This window comes from Sapajus apella, unplaced genomic scaffold, assembly GCF_009761245.1.
Source record: "Sapajus apella isolate SASKATOON/1434 unplaced genomic scaffold, GSC_monkey_1.0 scaffold12, whole genome shotgun sequence".
NCBI lineage: Eukaryota > Metazoa > Chordata > Mammalia > Primates > Cebidae > Sapajus > Sapajus apella.
In genome coordinates this window covers 24,802,592-24,820,273 of record NW_022436952.1, presented here as the reverse complement: position 1 = coordinate 24,820,273, position 17,682 = coordinate 24,802,592, and the positions used below count along the sequence as shown (strand labels likewise).

At 47.9% G+C, this 17,682-nt stretch overlaps 2 protein-coding genes across 8 annotated transcripts; both read right to left on the bottom strand.

Annotated features, from left to right (window-relative positions):
- Positions 1-25: 25 nt before the first annotated feature.
- On the bottom strand, positions 26-7,418 carry RPL26 (ribosomal protein L26). 7 transcript variants are annotated; one of them, XM_032280332.1, is made up of 4 exons: positions 7,400-7,418; positions 6,223-6,395; positions 4,226-4,366; positions 26-197 (listed from the first exon to the last, which is right to left on the bottom strand). In XM_032280332.1, the coding sequence occupies exons 2-4, from the start codon at positions 6,388-6,390 to the stop codon at positions 69-71; spliced, it is 438 nt and encodes a 145-aa protein (XP_032136223.1). In that variant the 5' UTR covers positions 6,391-6,395; positions 7,400-7,418; the 3' UTR covers positions 26-68. The 7 variants fall into 7 exon arrangements, with proteins under 7 accessions (XP_032136223.1, XP_032136226.1, XP_032136227.1 ...); XM_032280335.1 differs by lacking the exon at positions 7,400-7,418 and adding an exon at positions 7,230-7,318; XM_032280336.1 differs by lacking the exon at positions 7,400-7,418 and adding an exon at positions 7,273-7,291.
- A 5,497-nt stretch (positions 7,419-12,915) lies between these two features.
- On the bottom strand, positions 12,916-16,041 carry RNF222 (ring finger protein 222). Its single transcript, XM_032280331.1, has one exon. It carries the CDS (start codon positions 15,657-15,659, stop codon positions 14,997-14,999), a length of 663 nt encoding a protein of 220 aa, XP_032136222.1. The 5' UTR covers positions 15,660-16,041; the 3' UTR covers positions 12,916-14,996.
- Positions 16,042-17,682: the final 1,641 nt, after the last annotated feature.

The window sequence follows — 17,682 nt, the reverse complement described above, 5'->3', positions numbered from 1 at the left end:
CTAAATCACCACACACAAAACAGACTCCTCATTTCAAGTTTTAATCAAAGCTTGTATATAAGATTACTTTATTCCTGCATCTTCTCAATTGTTTCTTCCTTGTATTTGCCCTTTTCCTTTCCTACTTGGCGAGATTTGGCTTTCCGTTCAAGGATCTTTTTGCGGTCTTTGTCCAGTTTTAGCCTAGTGATAACAACCTGCAGAAAAATGAGAAAAAAACACTCCCAAGCTTTAAATAAACCCCAAGACACACGGGAAAGCCCAACATTTAATACCATTTCCCACACCTGAGGCAGTGGATGCCCAAAGAAATGATTAACTTTTAAAAAATTCTAGAAATTACTCTTTAGTCATCAAACCTGGCTTAAATATTTACTAATATCCTACCAACAAAGGAGAAAAGGCAAGATGGCATAATTCTTATTGTAGCCTCTTCTGTGCTTCATTATGTTTTTTATTGAAAAATACGATTCATTCTGCTTTTGTCATGACAGTCTTACAAACTGTCATACACAAATCTATTTGTTTCTAAAGTAACTTCAGGCTGGGTGTGGTGGCTCAAGTCCCCAATCCCAGCACTTTGGGAGGCAGAGGCAGGCAGACAACTCTGGCCAACAAGGTAAAACCCTGTCTCTACTAAAAATACAAAAATTAGCGGGGCGTGGTGGTGCGTGCCTGTAATCCCAGCTACCTGGGAGGCTGAGGCTGCAGTGAGTTGAGATCATGCCACTGCACTCCAGCCTGGGCCACCAAGTGAGACTCAACAAACAACAAAAAAACAAACAAAATTAGCCACACGTGGTGGTAAATGCCTGTAACCCAGCTACTCAGGAGGCTGAGACGGGAGAATTGCTTGAACCCAGGAAGCAGAGGTTGCAGTGAGCTGGGAATGCACCATTGCACTTCCAGGCTGGGTGACAAAAGCAAAACTCTCTCAAAAACCAACAACAACAAAAACAAACAAAAACCAACACCCTAAAACAGAAAAATTATAAAGTAACTTCAGAATTTTAATATTAGAAATTAAACCTAGCATTCACATGTAATTCCACCTGCAAAATCTTTAGTGAGATGACAATACAGATCTTATTCCAACAGTTCAAACCCTAAAAGACATCTAAATTATGATAAATTTTAGTCTTATGAAGGCCACGAAAGGCTGAAAAGAGGTGCTGGAAATACAGCATGCTGACCAAACAACCTCTGCTGTTGCGGAACTCACATACCACTATAGGAAGACTGAAAACAAAAGTGAATGTACATCCCTTTGATAGAGAAAGAAGGCAAGTGACGAGGCCGAGGGGCTTTCTAGAGTGATCAGGAAAAGCCCTACTAATAAAGCTACATTTGAAGAGACCTAAAGTGGTGAGCCATCTATCTATGTACAAGTATCTGGAAGAGAACAGCAAGTTGAAAGGTCCAAATGCAAGAGATTATAAAGTTTCACAGGTGTGTTTCCTAAACTTGAGTAAGAATTAACTGGAGGGCTTGTTGAAACTGACACCTGGGTCACAAACCCTAATTCTGCCTCACTAGGCCTGGGCTCCTAGAATTTATAATTCTACCAGGATCCTAGGTCCAGCAGACCAGAACATATAGAATGGAAAAAGATGTCAGAAGTGAAGGAAAATCAGTCTTTTTTTTTTTTTGAGATGGAGTTTCACTCTTCTTTCCCAGGCTGGAGTGCAATGGCGCAGTCTCGGCTCTCTGTAACCTCTGCCTCCCAGGTTCAAGCAATTCTCCTGCCCGCAGCCTCCCAAGCAGCTGGGATTACAGGCGCCTGCCACCACGCCCGGCTATTTTTTATATTTTTAGTAGAGATGGGGTTTCACCATGTTGGTCAGGCTGGTTTTGAACTCCTGACCTCAGGTGATCTGCCTGCCTCGGTCTCCCAAAGTGCTGGGATTATAGGCATGAGCCACTGCATCTGGCCAGATCAGTTAAAGTCTTATAGGCCAATGTGATGGCAAAGAGCAGACAGAATTCTAGGTATTGAGACAGTAGTCCACAGATCTTATAAACTGATGTGGGGTACATAATGAATCAGTCAAAATGACATTTTTGGTTGGACATGGCGGTTCACGTCTATAATCCCAACACTTTGGGAGGCTTAGGTTTTGGGCAACATTGCAAGAGCCTGCATTAAAATAAATAAAAATCGGGCCGGGCGCGGTGGCTCAAGCCTGTAATCCCAGCACTTTGGGAGGCCGAGGCGGGTGGATCACGAGGTCAAGAGATTGAGACCATCCTGGTCAACATGGTGAAACCCCGTCTCTACTAAAACTACAAAAAATTAGCTGGGCATGGTGGCGTGTGCCTGTAGTCCCAGCTGCTCAGGAGGCTGAGGCAGGAGAATTGCCTGAACCCAGGAGGCGGAGGTTGCGGTGAGCCGAGATCGCGCCATTGCACTCCAGCCTGGGTAACAAGAGCGAAACTCCGTCTCGAAAAAAAAAAAATAAAAAAAAATAAAATAAATAAAAATCTAATGATATTTTGGCCTGAGCAATTAGGAAGATAGCTGCCATACACTGTGATGGTTTGAATATGCCCAAGTTTGGGATACTTATAAAAGTTGAACTGCACAATTGGCAACTGGATATTGAGTTTAGGGGAAGTACTGAATTTAGGGGAAGAGGAGCTTCCAGACATCTTAAGTCCTAAGACTAGAATGAGATATGAAGATGACTATTGAATCAAAGACTGACCATCACATGCTGCACTAACATGTACAGCACAAAAAGACTAAAAATCTGCTTGGTGACCTAAAACAACTGATCTGGTGATGGGAAGCAAAAATATGACTGGAGTAGGTTAAGGAGTGGGAAAGTCCTTGGTCCTAAGAGATACATACTGAAGTAATTACAGGTGAATGTCATGATCCTTCTTTAGTAAATTCACTGGGAGTGGAGAAACGGGATAAAGAAAATGTGGCAAAATTTTAATAGTGAATTCTAGGTCAGAGATGTACAGGTGTTTTACTATATCAGCCTTTGACTTCTCGGAGGTTAAAAAATTACATTTATTGTATCAACCTAAGATCAACCCCTGCCAACCCCAGTGTTTGAAGAATCAGTGTGCACTCATTACCTTTATACTAAACATAAACACATTTTTAAACCTTGAAGCATATAAAGCAGAGGTCATAATTTTTGCATTAATTACGAGCAATTACAATTTTGGGGAGAATTCACATAAAAATCCAGGGTGAGCATCTGCCGCTACAGGGATCAAACCAGATTTTCTATCTTGGCTTAGACATAATCACTATTCGTGGGATCTTAACCTCCGAGTTTTGGGTTTCGCTTTTTTTTCCTTTCAAACATCTGTAAATGGTTTCATAGTTACTTCTCAGGGTCATAAAGATGACTTACTGCTGAATTCTAATACAGGAGGCCAGGTGCTATGGCTCAACTCATGCTTGTTAATTGCAGCAATTTGGGAGGCTGAGGCGGGTGGATCACTGAGGTCAGGACTTGGAGATCAGCCTGGCCAACCTGGTGAAATCCCACATCTACCAAAAAAAAAAAAAAAAAGAAAGAAAGAAAGAAAAAAGAAAAAATTAGCTGGGCATGGTGGGACACACCTCCTGTAGTCCCAGCTACTCAGGAGGCTCAGGCAGAATTGCCTGAACCTAGGAGGTGGAGGTTGCAGTGAGCCGAGACTGTGCCACTTGCACTCCAGCCTGGGAGACGGAGTGAGACTCCGTCTCCCAAAATAAATATGATAAAAAAAAAAACCTCAACAGGGCCAAAGTGCCATTTCCCTTCCCAGATTTTGGGAGGCCAAAGCAGGCAGATCACCTAAGGTTAGGAGTTCGAGACCAGCCTGGCCAATATGGTGAAACCTCATCTCTACTAAAAAATACAAAAATTAGCCAGGTATGGCGGTGCATGCCTGTAGTCACAGGTACTCGGGAGGCTGAGGCGGGAGAATTGCTTGAACCCAGGAGGCAGAGGTTGCAGTGAGCTGAGATCGCGCCATTGCACTCTCTCAAAAGAGAAAAAGAAGAAGAAAAAAAAGATATACATAATGACAAAGACACTTTGATTTCAGAAACATTTTAAATGATAATAGAATTTTCAATACAAGTGCAGTAGTATTTAAGACATTTTTTCTAGCACATCTAAAATCAAGGAATATTTCTATGGGCATGCTCTGTAAACAATAACGTGTCAACAATAATTGCCATAATTTCCTCTCCTCCAGCATCCTGAAAAACACCTACCTTGCTGGGGTGAATGCCTACATGGACAGTTGTGCCATTAGCCTTTTCCCGCTGCACCCGTTCAATGTAGATTACATATTTCTTCCTGTACACCTGGACTACTTTGCCAATCTGCTGACCTTTATAGTGTCCTCGTACAACCTAAGTGCAAGAATTCAAAAGTAACAAATATTTGAATAAAAGATTAACTTTGTAGATCATGAAAGTGAACTTATGCATACAGCATTCACCCTATCATTATGTTAAAAGGGCCCACTTTGGGTGTAAGAGGGCGACAACAAGGAACTTGTTACTCCATCTCAAAAGCAGCAACAGACCAAGAGTATTTACATCAGAACCCATTTGTGTGTCTTTCAGAGGACAGCAATAAATGCTTAAGGGGACAAACCAATTCTTTCCCAAAGGTTAACTGACAGGAATCCTAGTGGTCCCCAGCTTGTCAGGACAAGTGTTTCTGAACAGACTCTTCTTTCCAGTTTGTGACTTTCTTGCGCTGATATGTACTGAAAACAGAGCAAGTTCAGCACTACTACAGCAGGGACCAACAGCTGTTCTCTACCCACACTGCTCCTTATTTGGGAACCCATTTCATCTTAAATAGGCATGAAAAAATATTGATGAGGTGTAAGTAGCTCTAGAGACTGCCTAAATTCTTTAATCACTAGCTGCACTACAGATTACACTTAAGGATCATTTATAGAAACCTTCATCTAAATAGATTCAACAAATTATTTACCTGTAAGCACAATCATGTGACACTATTCAGTTAGAGCTCCTGAATCTAGATTTGGAGCAATTCTGTTTACTGGTCCTCAACTGCGTCTTCAATGATCAAAACATTGAAACCACCTTTGCAAAAATTCTAAGTGAGAAAATTACAACAGTTAAAGAGATCTGACCTAACTCCATCTTGCTTCTAACCTCCAAGCTGTCCTTGTTCATTCTTAGGTATAGGCCAAACTTTGCGAGGAACTTACGTAGTTTAACTTTGAAACAAAGATGGTACAGTCCTTTCTTGAAACAAACTCCCTTCTTGCCTAGGGACCAGACTTCCTTTGTAGGACTAAAAAATTAGCTGCACTATAAATTATGGTTTAGGCAACTAGAGGCCAAAAGATTCTAAACCTCCCCAGTTGTTCCTAGGGATAACATCACTACTGTAAAGCTTAAGATTGGTAAGATATTTTTTTCAGACTCCGCACTGATGGATCTGCTGGTGCCACGCAGATCAGTAAACTGATCTTGTGGACCAACTCAAACCAAGACAGTGTCAACTCCCCATGCCTTCATCTCTGATGTGACCAATCAGCACTCCCCACCACTCCATAGCCTCCTACCTGCCAAATTATCCTTAAAAAACTCCAGTCCCCAAATTTTCCGGGAGACCTATTTGAGTAATAAACTCCAGTCTCCCATTCTGGCTCTGCAGGAATTAAACTCTTTATTACAATTCACGTCTACATAAATCAGCTACATCTGGACAGCAGGCACAATGAGCTTGGTGGGCAGTTACAACATATTGCTAAAAGGATAATCCCAAAGCAATGCTCTGATTATCTGTCCATCTGTCATCTAATTATTGCCACATCATGACATTTGGGAAAACTGATTTTCGGGCAGGATCCCCAGGAGCTGGAGACCAACCTGGGCAATAAAATGACATCCCTGTGTACAAAACAAAAAAAGGTCCCATCTCTGAGCATCACTTGAGCTCAAGAGTGAGCCATGTTTGCAGTAGGTCATGATTGGGTAAATGCACCCCAGTCTGGGTAAGACTGAGACCCTGTCTTAAAAAACAAAAAACAACAACAACAAAAAGAAAATTGATTGTCATCAAAATTAAAAACTGAAAATCAGCTTACTTATTGTTTTTTTTGGTCCCTAGATCGACTCACCTTGCCACTCTCTGGGAGCAAGAGTCTCAGAATGCAATCCCTCTGCTAAACCAAGTGCGTGAAATATCCATCAAAACAACGAGAACGAGTAGGGATACACACCTGAACTTCATCATCCTTTCGGATGGGCATGGATCGCACGTTGTACTTCTGTCTCAGCTCTTTGGAAAGAGGGGAGGACATAATCTTCCTGCGAATGTGGGAAGGTGCATTGAAATGCCTTTTGCGATTCTTGCTTCGGTCGGAAGTCACAAAGGGATTGAATTTCATTTTGGCTAAATAAAAAGTTAAAAAGACTCTTAATGACCAAGATCTCATCCAGCTTCCAAACAACCGCAATGCATCTTGATAGTGTAGAATGCTCACAGGAACTGTCATGTTGTAAAACTTCATAAAAAACTGCTTGATCGAAGGGCCTATCACCCGAAGCTCGAAACCTTGTATTTTTTTTTATTCGGATGTTTTCCGAATATGTTTATGGGATAAAGACTTTTGCATCAAAAACACTTGTCTTAGTTTTAAGACCTTTCAGTTACACACTCCCAGCTCCTTCAGCAGCACCTGAGGGAATCAACACTGGACTTACATCTCTGCTGAATTACGGCAGAGGAGATCGACAACGCAGTTCTCTTAAATTATAACGTCACGTTTTAGAAGGCACAATCAACGTTCATCCTCTACGGGCTTGAGCGTGAATATATACAGCCTCTCCAAAATGAATAAGGCTCTCCATCCCGAACCTGGAAAATCCTGCACAAGTCTCGGGTCCTAAAAGCCTCCCAGGGGGGCAAGTGTGGTCTGAAAGTTCCGAGAAATTACTTCGAGATCATTTTTTAGGAAACGACACTACCCAGACTAGGCTCTCTTTCTACAGACTCCCTCCCCTCAGCTCGTTTTCGAGTCCCCAGTTCCCTGGTCCTCCATCACTCTCCGGCCCGAGGTCCTTGATTTAAAGGGAACACAAGTAAAAAAAAAAAAAAACCATCCCAGCCTCCCCTCCTGGCTGCTACTTGGCCGACGGGAGAGTCTCGGGGTCCCCGAGGTCGGAAGCCACCAAGCCCAAGAATGGATGGCCGTGGATTACACCCGCTTGCCCGCCGACTGCTTACCAGCTCCCGCTTGGGCGATGGCCGCAAAAGGGAAGAGAATTACACGCTGCTTCCGGTTCTGTAAGTTTACAAAAGATGTCGCGAGATCTATGTCTCTTGGAGCAAGAGGGGTGCGGAGTTTGAGCGGGAGGAGTAAACTGGGAAATAAATGTATGGCTTCTGCCACCTACTGGCTAGGAGGGGAACTGCGAGGGACTGCAAAATCCCTCCTTCAGGTATTAGTGTCTCCCTTCGGAGACCCGGGTGCTGCCGCGGAATCCTTTGGGAAAGGTAGTCCCCGAGCAAGTGGCGAAGGATGCTCAGGGTCCGGCTGTCCCTGGGGGTGATGAAGGAGCGAGCAGCCCCAGGACACCTCCTGGTACCTTCACTCCCAGGTGCCGGGGGGCCCGGCGTTCCCTTAGCCAGGGAAGGGCAGTCCCTGCTTTGGGCCGCCAGGAGGCGCTGGGACGCCGGCCGGCCGCCTGCCTGGGTCCCTGCACTCGCCGTCCCCGCCCGCCCGTGGCGTGGGCGCGGCCAGCGTGCCGGTCCTTTAACGAGCCCCAGCGCGACGCCGGCCACCGCCCCTGCACCTCGGCGTCTGCTGACCGCACCGCGGGGCCCGCCCGAGATTCGGTTCTGGGTGGCGGGGGGCCTTGCGAGGACCGGGGACACCGATCGTCCCCTGCTCCAGCGGAAATAGGTCCGAGGCCGCGTTTCTAAGGCTCTCCCAGTGCTGTGGGAGGTGCTGGTCCAGACCCCGCTTTGAAGGAGCCGGGCGGGAGGAAGCCTCTCGGTGTCGGGAGCTGGGCGGGTTTCTGAATGTTCGGCCTGTTCGCTTCCAGTTCAGGATCAGACGGCAGCGGGGAAGCCATGCGTTCCCTGTAAATGTTTTTTTTTTTTTTCTCCACCTTTCTTTCTTTTCTTTTCTTTTTTCCGAGACTGAGTCTAGCTCTGTCGCCAGGCTGGAGTGCAATGACGCGATCTCGGCTCATTGCAACTTCCGCCTCCCAGGTTCAAGCGATTCTCCTGCCTCAGCCTCCCCAGTAGCTGGGACTACAGGCGCGCGCCACCAGGCCCAGCTATTTTTTTTTTTTTTCTTTTTTTTGGTATTTTTAGTAGAGACGGAGTTTCACCATATTGGCCAGGCTGGTCTTGAACTCCTGACCTTCTGATCCGCCCGCTTCTGCTTCCCAAAGTATTGGGATGGCAGACGTGAGCCACCGAGCCCGGCCTCTTTTTCTTTTTGAGACAGACTCTCGCTCTGTCGCCCAGGCTGGAGAGCACTGGCACCATCTCGGCTCACTCAACCTCCGCCTCCCGGGTTCAAGTGACTATCCTGTCTCAGCCTCCCGAGTAGCTGGGATTACAGGCGTGCACAATCACACCTGGCTAATTTTTGTAGTTCTAGTAGACACGGGGTTTCACCATGTTAGTCAGGCTGGTCTCGAGCTCCTGACCTTGCGATCCGCCCGCCTCGGCCTCCCAAAGTGCTGGGATTACAGCTGTGAGCCACCGCGCCTGGTCCCTGCAAATGGTTTCTGAGGCTGGGCAGTGTTGTGCCCCAGTTCTGAACGGCTTCTGCTGAATGAATGACACGGGTGTCACAGTGATGGAGGACACGCGTTTCACAAGAATACCGAAGATGTAGTGAGCCTGTTGGGTGTGGGAACGCTCTTCTTTACACTTTACCTCATGAATTCTTTTAATCCACAAGATGGCCCTGTTGTTGCTGGTATTGTCCCCAATTTACAGATGGGGCAAGTGAGCCACAGAGAAAGGAGAGGACCTTGGTGCCAGGTTATACAGAACCCATAAGTCACTGTGGAATCCTTGCAAGCTGGCTCCCTGGACTCTTCTGGGCACTGTAGATGGCCCCAGCTTGTGGGAACCATAGCTGGTTCCCAGGACGGCCCAGAGGAGGGAAAGCAAAGAACATCTGTTTTCATGATTTAGAAAGCAAAGAACATGTGTTTTCATGATTTAGAAGTTCTTAAATATGCTGTGAAGGAAGTAGCCCTAGATTTTATTCATAACTGAAAATTTCAGCAAGAATTCCTCTGCTGCGACTCTTTTCAACACATATTTACGAGGCATCTTTTTGTTTTTTTCTGTTTTTTTTACGAGGCATCTTTAATGGGCCAGCCCTGAAACTAGACACTGGAGGTGCAAAATAGGTCAAAGTTTGTGCCTGCAGGAAGTTTACTGTCTAAAAGGAGAGATAGACAGTTGGGTTTGATGGCTCACGCCTGTAATCCCAGCACTTTGGGAGGCTGAGGCAGGCAGATCACAAGGCCAGGAGCTCGAGACCATCCTGGCTAACACAGTGGAACCCCATCTCTACTAAAAATACCAAAAAATTAGCCAGGCATGGTGGCACGCATCTGTAATCCCAGCTACTCAGGAGGTTGAGGCAGGAGAATCTCTTGAACCAGGGAGGCGGAGATTTCAGTGAGCCAAGATTGCGCCACTGCACTCCAGCCTGGGTGACAACAGAGGGAGACTGCCTGAAAAAAAAAAGAGAGAGAGAGAGAGAGACAGGGAATCAACAGCCACGAGGCCACAGGAAACGTGCTCACTGAGCCAGCTGCTCTTGGTGCTTCTGTGATTCGGGAGCGGAAGGGAGCTCTGGAGTCAGGGAAAACTTCCAGGGTGAGGTCAGCATCGACTGGAATTGGAAGAATGTTAACATTTGCTCCATGAGGCAGTGGGAATTGCTTGGAGGAAGGCCTGGAGGTGTGAGGCAGCGTGACTGGTGTTTTCCAGGAACCAGCTCCTTAGGCTGAAGAGAGGCATTCAGAGGGGCGCCCAGGGGCTCTGGGGCTGAGCTGAGTGTGATTTGGGTGCTGGAAGTCGCAGGGAGTTGCCGGAGGTGCCTGCCTTCCTACCTTGCCTGCCTTTCTGGCCTTCCCAGTGTCACTCCTCTTTCTTCCTAGTGTCCTTCCTAGTTTCCCAACTACCCTCCTGTTGGGGTGTCCCCATCATTTTCCTCTCTCCCCACCGAGGCCCTCTCTGTTTCCTCAGCTCCTGTGTCCTCTGCTGCCACCCTACCCTCCCAGCCCTGCCTTCCTTTCTCCTTTTGTTCAATACTGAGTCTCAAAACGAAATCTTTGGCCCCAAAAAGGACATGTATACTGACAAGGAGGTCAAAAAGAGATAACAGCTGAGTGATCTTGTGAGTCTCACAGGGTTCAGTGAGGGGAGAGGTCATGGAACTCTTTCAGAGGGGCACAGAGGTCTCTAATATGCCCACCCAGGTTCCTGGCAGCCCTCCCCAAGGCCCCACTGGCAATGCTATGGATCCTTAAGCTTGCCTGGTAGACTCAGACTGTGCAAGTGTGTATTACAATTGTGAGGCTGGGCACAGTGGGTCATGCCTGTAATCCCAGCACTTTGGGAGGCTGAGGCAGGAGGATCACGAGGTCAGGAGTTCGAGACCAGCCTGACTAACATGGTGAAACGTGTCTCTACTAAAACTACAAAAATTAGCAGGATGTGGTGGCGCATGCCTGTAATCCCAGCTACTCAGGAGGCTGAGGCAGGAGAATTGCTTGAACCCGGGAGTCGGAGGTTGCAGTGAGCAGAGATAATGCCATTGCACTCCAGCCTGGGCAACAGAGCGAGACTCCATCTCAAAAAAAAAAAAAAAAAAGTTATTGTGGTGATGGGAAGTGGCACTGTGTGTGTGTGTGTGTGTGTGTGTGTGTGTGTGTGTGTGTGCCTGTGTTTGTTTTGCAGGGGTTGGGGTGCCTCTAGATAAGGGGAGGAAGAGAAGAGCAACAGAGTTTAACCCCAGGCATCCATCCCTCTGTCTGTCTATGTATCTGTCTATCATTTATCTATATCTATCTGCCTAATGGTATTGTCCTGTAGTGCCGAGACCCCTCAGTGGTTGCTTAAAACCAAAGCTTTTATTTGAAAACAAAACAGAAAAAAAGAGAAGGGGGAATCAAGACAAGCACATTCAATGACAGTGCCCAGAGAAATGCGCAGGGACTCAGAGACACCGAGAACATTCGACCTTTAAACCTTACTCCTTGGGCACCTGGTAAGCATAAGATGTCACACCTCTAACCAGACAAACCAGCCCCATCAGCCAGTAGCTGGCACTCAAACCACAGGACAGGCGGTTTGGCAGCCCTTGAATGTTCTTGGGGCAGCCTCACCACGCAGCAGGTGTGTACACTGAAGATATCTTTAGCTTCTAATAATTTTTCAGTTCAGTTTTTGAATGATATCTTTACTTGGTTAAAACATGAAAAGGTATAAAAGGCAAAGTGAAAACTCTCCTTCCCATTCCATCATTTTCTTATCCCTTTCCATGGTTAGTCAGTTACTCGTTTTTTGTATATCTTCCCAATTTTCTTCCTCCTTCCCTCTCTTCTCTTTTCCTTTTCTTTCTCTCATCAGTATCTCTTTCTGTTGCTCAGGCTGGAGTACATTGGCACAATCATAGCTCACTGCAGCCTCCTGGGTTCAAGTGATTCTCCTCAGCCTCCTGAGTAGCTGGGATTACAGACACATGCCACCACACCCTGCTAATTTTTGTATTTTTAGTAGAGACGGGGTTTTACCATGTTACTAAAAAAAAAAAATTTATAGAGATAAGTTCTCGCTGTGTTGCCCAAGCTGGTCTTGAACTCCTGGCCTCAATTGATCCTCCCACCTTGGCCTCCCAAAGATCTGGGATTACAGGCATGAACTACTGTGCCTGGCATTCCCGATTTTTTGATGCATAGGTAAGCAAATAGGAATGTAAATTCTTATCCTCCTGCACTTTCTTTCTTTTTCTTTTTTTTTAGACGAAGTTTCGCTCTGTCGCCCAGGCTGGAGGGCAGCGGTGTGATCTCAGCTTACTGCAACCTCTGTCTCCTGGGTTCAAGCAATTCTCCTGCCTTGGCCTCCCTAGTAGCTGGGATTACAGGCTCGTGCCACTACACCTGGCTAATTTTTGTATTTTTAGTAGAGACAGGGTTTCACCATGTTGGCCAGGCTGCTCTTGAACTCCTGACCTCAGATGACCCGCCCGCCTCAGTCTCCCAAAAGTGCTGGGATTATAGGCATGAGCCCCCGCGCCTGGCCTATTCCTCGCTCTTTCTACACAAATTGTAGTATCCAGTATTCAGTTTTCCACACCTTGCTTTTCGTCATTTTCCATTGTACCTTGGAGACATTCTGTATAATTTCATTGAGTCCTTTCTTGCTCCATTTTTTTTTTTTTTTTTTTTTTTTTTTTTTTTACAGCTGCGTGATGTGCCCTGGACCTTAAGATAAATGACCAGTACCCTATTGATTAACATTTATGGTTTCTTCAATCCTTTGTTGTTATAAACAACACTGCGATTATATAGCATCATATGTATGCTGCTGCCCATACAGCAAGTATACCTGTAGAATGTTTCTAGAACAGAAATTGCTGGATCAAAGCAGGAATTTTCATAGATAATGTCAGATTTCCCTTGATAGGGATTTTACCAATACGCATTCCCACTAACCATTCCCCTGCCTCCCTCAGCTTCAGTAGCATAGGTGAAAAACGGCATACCAGCAGAATTTTAATTAATTTTAATTTTAATGTCTTTCGCAAGTGTGGTTGAATAGGTGTGTAAGAGCCGTTTGTATTTGTATTTCAAACTTTTTCATCTAAAGTGAATTGTCCTTCAAGTCCAGGCTCAGAGCTTCCCGCATACATGGCAAAGTCTCTGGAATGTTTGAGAAAATATATACCTTTATTTAAAAAATAGCTTTTGGCATTCTCTGAAAAGAAGTTCCAGCTACAGGTCACCACTAAACAATATGATAACTGAGGGTATTTTGAAAGAAACTTTTGGCAAACACGACAAAATCTGAAAAGACCAGAATCTGGTTCCCAGAAATTCATGACACTGTTGAAAACATCCTGACTGAGGTGGAGAGACTCACTGGAGTCTGCACATTTAACATTAGTTTTATTCATATAATAAATATTTCTCCATGGAATTCATCTGCATCCCTCCCCGCACCCCCTCCAATAGCACCTGTGCTCTTCTGTAATCTTTTTAATTTCTATTTTTGAGATGGAGTTTTACTCTGTCACCCAGGCTGGAGTACAATGGCGCGATCTTGGCTCGTCGCAACCTCTGCCACCCAGGTTCAAGCAATTCTCCTTCCTCAGCCTCCCGAGTAGCTGGGATTACAGGCGCGTGCCACCACGCCCAGCTAATTTTTAAAACTTTTAGTAGAGACGGGGTTTCACCATGTTGGCCAGGCTGGTCTCGAACCCCTGACCTGAGGTGATCCACCTGCCTCCACCTCCCAAAGTGTTGGGATTACAGGCATGAGCCACTGCACCCGGCTCTTCTGTAATTTTGGAGTGGGCACAGAGAAACCCATGAGTGCTTTAAAGCAGCCCTCTCTATGTCCCAAATACCCCCTATAGGGGGGCCCAATTCCCCAGTGGTCCCCAAATGACCACCACAGCAGGCATTTAGGAACTAGATAAAACGTAGAGTGCTGTTTCTTCCCCCACAGACAGCAAATTGCCGAGAGGGTTATAGGTTGGGGGCTCCCCCCAACCTATAACCCGCACACCTAGGTGCAGACCACTACTTATTGGAAATTGCTGGAGGCTTTTGTTGTTCTCCATTGTAAGGTGTTAGTTGACTTATGGACCTCAATAAACAGCCTATAGCTATCCCCGAATGACTCAGGCTAGACCCAACCTGAGGCTCTTCACAGTCCAACCTGGGGGCCCCAGGCAAAGAAACCTTGGGGAACAGCGGATAGCACCTGGGCCTCAGCATTCCTTGGTTGAGATGGCAGCGTCCCTGACAAGCACAGCTGTTTTCCTCCCCGGCCTTCCTCACCCAGTCCAGCCTGGCAGTCCACCTTGGAAACTGGCCCAGCTGGTGTGGCCTCTAAATGAGTGGCTGGGTCATGAGGAGGAGGATGAGTTGGGAGGGAGGGGGGGCCCCAGGGGTTCATTTCCTCACATGGTTCTCAGCTGAGTCAAGGCTCGACTGTCAGGCTTCCCCTCCACTTCCTGCCACCCTTGAGAACCCCAGGACTCAAAGTTTGGATCCCTCCTTGGGCCTGGAAGGTTCAGGGAGACCTCTGGCCCTGTTTGTGGGCCACTCTGCTGGCATGACTTCTGACAGCAAACCCCTGGCTCTGCATGTGGCCTCAGCTCTCCAGGAAGTTTTTGATGATTCTCCCAGAAATTCTGGGGCAGCCTCTGAGATCAGCTTCTCCCTCGGGGAAGGCCTTCTAAGCTGGCAGGGTGGGGACAGGGAGGGCTTGGGGATGGAGTGTGGTGGAGGTTGAGGATGAATGCTGAGATTCTGGGCTCTGCTTCTGTCTGTTTCCGAGGGTAAGCCACAGAATCCTGGGTGGTAATTCTGGCCTGGAGGATCCTGCCATCGGCCTGCCCAGCAGGACGTCTGCCAGCAGGACTTCCTTGTACCTGGAGGGGCCCACCTGGCTTTGGGCAGGTCACCTGGCAGGTAAGGTCTGCCGCTCAGGGCTGGTGAGCCCGCAGGAGAGCAGTGACCTCCCATCTTCCCAGCCTAGAGGAAGGGGAACATATCTGCTAAGGATTCATGTGGGGAACACATGTGTGCAGAGTCAGCTCCAGCCTCCCTGTCCAGCTGAAGCCCCAGCGGGGGTTGGGGAAGCCCAAGGCCCTCTCTGTGCCCAGGTCCTCCCTTCTGTCTGCCCATGTGTCCCTCGGAGCTTGGTGGCACCAGGGCTGCCGTGGGGCCTCTTGCCCCCTCCCAGGCCACAGCCAGCCTGATGGCCTCCCTGCGGTGTGGCTCATGCCTGCTTCCTGACCAGAAGCACCCAGGGCAGGATGGCGGCCACCACAGCCACCACGGCGATGAGTGTGATGAGCAGCAGGGCCCGTGATCGGCAGCAGAAGGCTCGGGCAGAGCGGGGTGCGGGGGAGGCCTCTGAGAGCTCCGCCAGGCTGCGGCGGGGCAGCACGCTGTCCTGCTCCCCCAGGGGCATCCCGTGGCGGCTGATGACGAAGACCTGTGACTCCCGGGGCAAGCTGGGCAGCAGGTCCAGGGGGAGCTGGGCACTCTGGCCCGGGCTTCCTGGTGGCCTGGCCTGGCCGTGGGGTGGCCTCCAGGCAGATGAGGAGGCAGCCAGAGGGTTTGTGTGGCCCAGGCTGTCCAGCGGGGGTACGGAGGGCAGGCCCACTGGCACAGTCAGGGTCTGGGAGCTCTTGTCCAGCATGGAGGGCCAGCGGGAGCTCTTCTTGCTGAGGAAGGTGACGTAGCGGCAGATAGGGCAGACCAGGATCCTCTGGACCTGCCCATCCACGCGGGTGGACAGCAGGTACTTGACCAGGCAGTCATGGCAGAACACGTGGCCACAGCTCAACGTCCGGCTTGCGCCCTCCAGGTCCTGGAACTTCTCGTAGCACACGGGGCACTCACTGCCTGAGCTGTCCTTGCTCTCCCCTTCTGACATGGCCCCTGGGAGTTGGCATGCTCAGCTGTGGGCGGGAAGGGTTGTGAACATTGGGGTGTTTTTCCTGTTTCCTACTCCTGTACTAACTCCTACCTACACTTCTGTCTCCACTGCCTCCTTTATCCCTCTCTGTCTTCTGCCCCTCTCCCTTCCTCCAACTGTTGCCTCTTCTGCTGCGCCTCCTCCATGGCCCACCTGACCCAAACCAAGGGACTGAAGACCTAGAGGGGGAGATGAGCAGATGCTTCTGGAAGGGAAAGTCGGGAGACAGAGAACCAGAGAACCCAGTCACACCGGACCCCAGGAGGGTGTGTGGAATTCCTGATGTCTCACTTCAGCCACCACGTACACACATGGTGAGGTCACCACCTCACCTCTTCCTGTTTCAGTGACAGAGGTGAAGACAGGAGGTGAAGACAGGAAGCCCCTGTTCCCAGGGGAAGCAGATGGCTAAGAAGATTCATGCATAGCCTCAGTCCAGTCTCCAATTTGGGCCTGTACCCAGAGTGACCATTTTCCAGAAAAGCCCGTGCTAGTCTCAACCTCTGCCCTCACCTGGTGTTGGTGAGTCCATTGGATTTCCTCCAGCCATGGGATTGCATTCCTCCATGCTAAGTGTGGCTATAAAGCAGTGACTGTTTAAAAAAACAAAGCTCAGAACTTACACGTCCAAATGCCTGCTGGCCCTCCACATAGTCGCGTCAGGGAGTTATGGGCTCATTCCTTCACCTGCCACAGCTGAGTCATTCTCCAAATTCTTCTTATGGGGCTGCCTGAGGCAGTAAGAGAAGCATCTGATTAACCTTGATGGAGGCAGAATTTCATCCTTTGAGACTATGTCTGATATTTTGGAAATGGCCAAGAGTCACTGGGAGCCATGTCTGATAAGTAAGTAAATGAGCGATCAAGTGGCATCATATTGTTTGAAATCACAGCTATGGCCGGGCACGGTGGCTCATGCCTATAATTCCAGCACTTTGGGAGGCTGAGGTGGGAGGATCACCTGAGGTTGGGAGTTTGAGACCAACATAGAGAAACCCTGTCTCTTCTAAAAATACAAAAAAACTGGCTGGGCATGGTGGTACATGCCTGTAATCTCAGTTACTCGGGAGGCTGAGGCAGGAGAATCTCTTGAACCTGGGAGGTGGAGGTTGTGGTGAGCCAAGATCACACCATTGCACTCCAGCCTGGGCATAAGAACAAAACTCCCTCAGAATAAAAAAAAAAAAAAAAAAGCAAAGCTATGGAGTCACTATAAAGAAACAAGATAATAATAATAATTATTATTTTTGAGAGGGAGTCTTGCTCTGTTGCCTGGGCTGGAGTGCAGTGGCATGACCTCAGCTCCCTGCAACCTCCACCTCCTGGGTTCAAGTGATTCTCCTGTCTCAGCCTTCTGAATAGCCAGTATTACAGGTGTGTGCCACCATGCCTGGATAATTTTTGTATTTTTAGTAGAGCTAGGGTTTCACCATGTTGGCCAGGCTGGTCTCGAACTCCTGACTTCCAGTGATCTGCCTGCCTTGGCCTCCCAAAGTGCTGGGATTACAGATGCAAACCACTGTGCCCTGCCACAAGATGAGTTTTAAACAGTCAGTGTGGCCCCAGGCTGGGGGGGGTGGTTCAAATCCTTGATCTATCCACTCCTGTCTGCATGAGCTTGGCCAAGTTGTTTAACCTCTCTGAGCCTCAGTTTCCTGTCCATAAGATGAAATTGATAATAATGGTACAATCTTCCTCACAGAGTTGTCGGGGGAATTAAGTGAGCTTATGTGAGTGAAGAGTCTAGCTCAGAGTAAATGCTCTTACAGTAAATGGCAGTTGTCATTATTAAGACAGGCCAACTCCTGTCCCTTCTTCTCCCAAAGGGGACTTGGAGACCCCTGTCACAGCTCTTGAGGCAGCCACAGCATTTGCCTTCCTTTCCTTCCCTCTCAGCCCAAAATGTTCCTTGTTACATGGATGACTAAAAAATTGCACCCACTTGAAGAGGGCAGCTCACCTCAAGTTAGAATAACCGAAC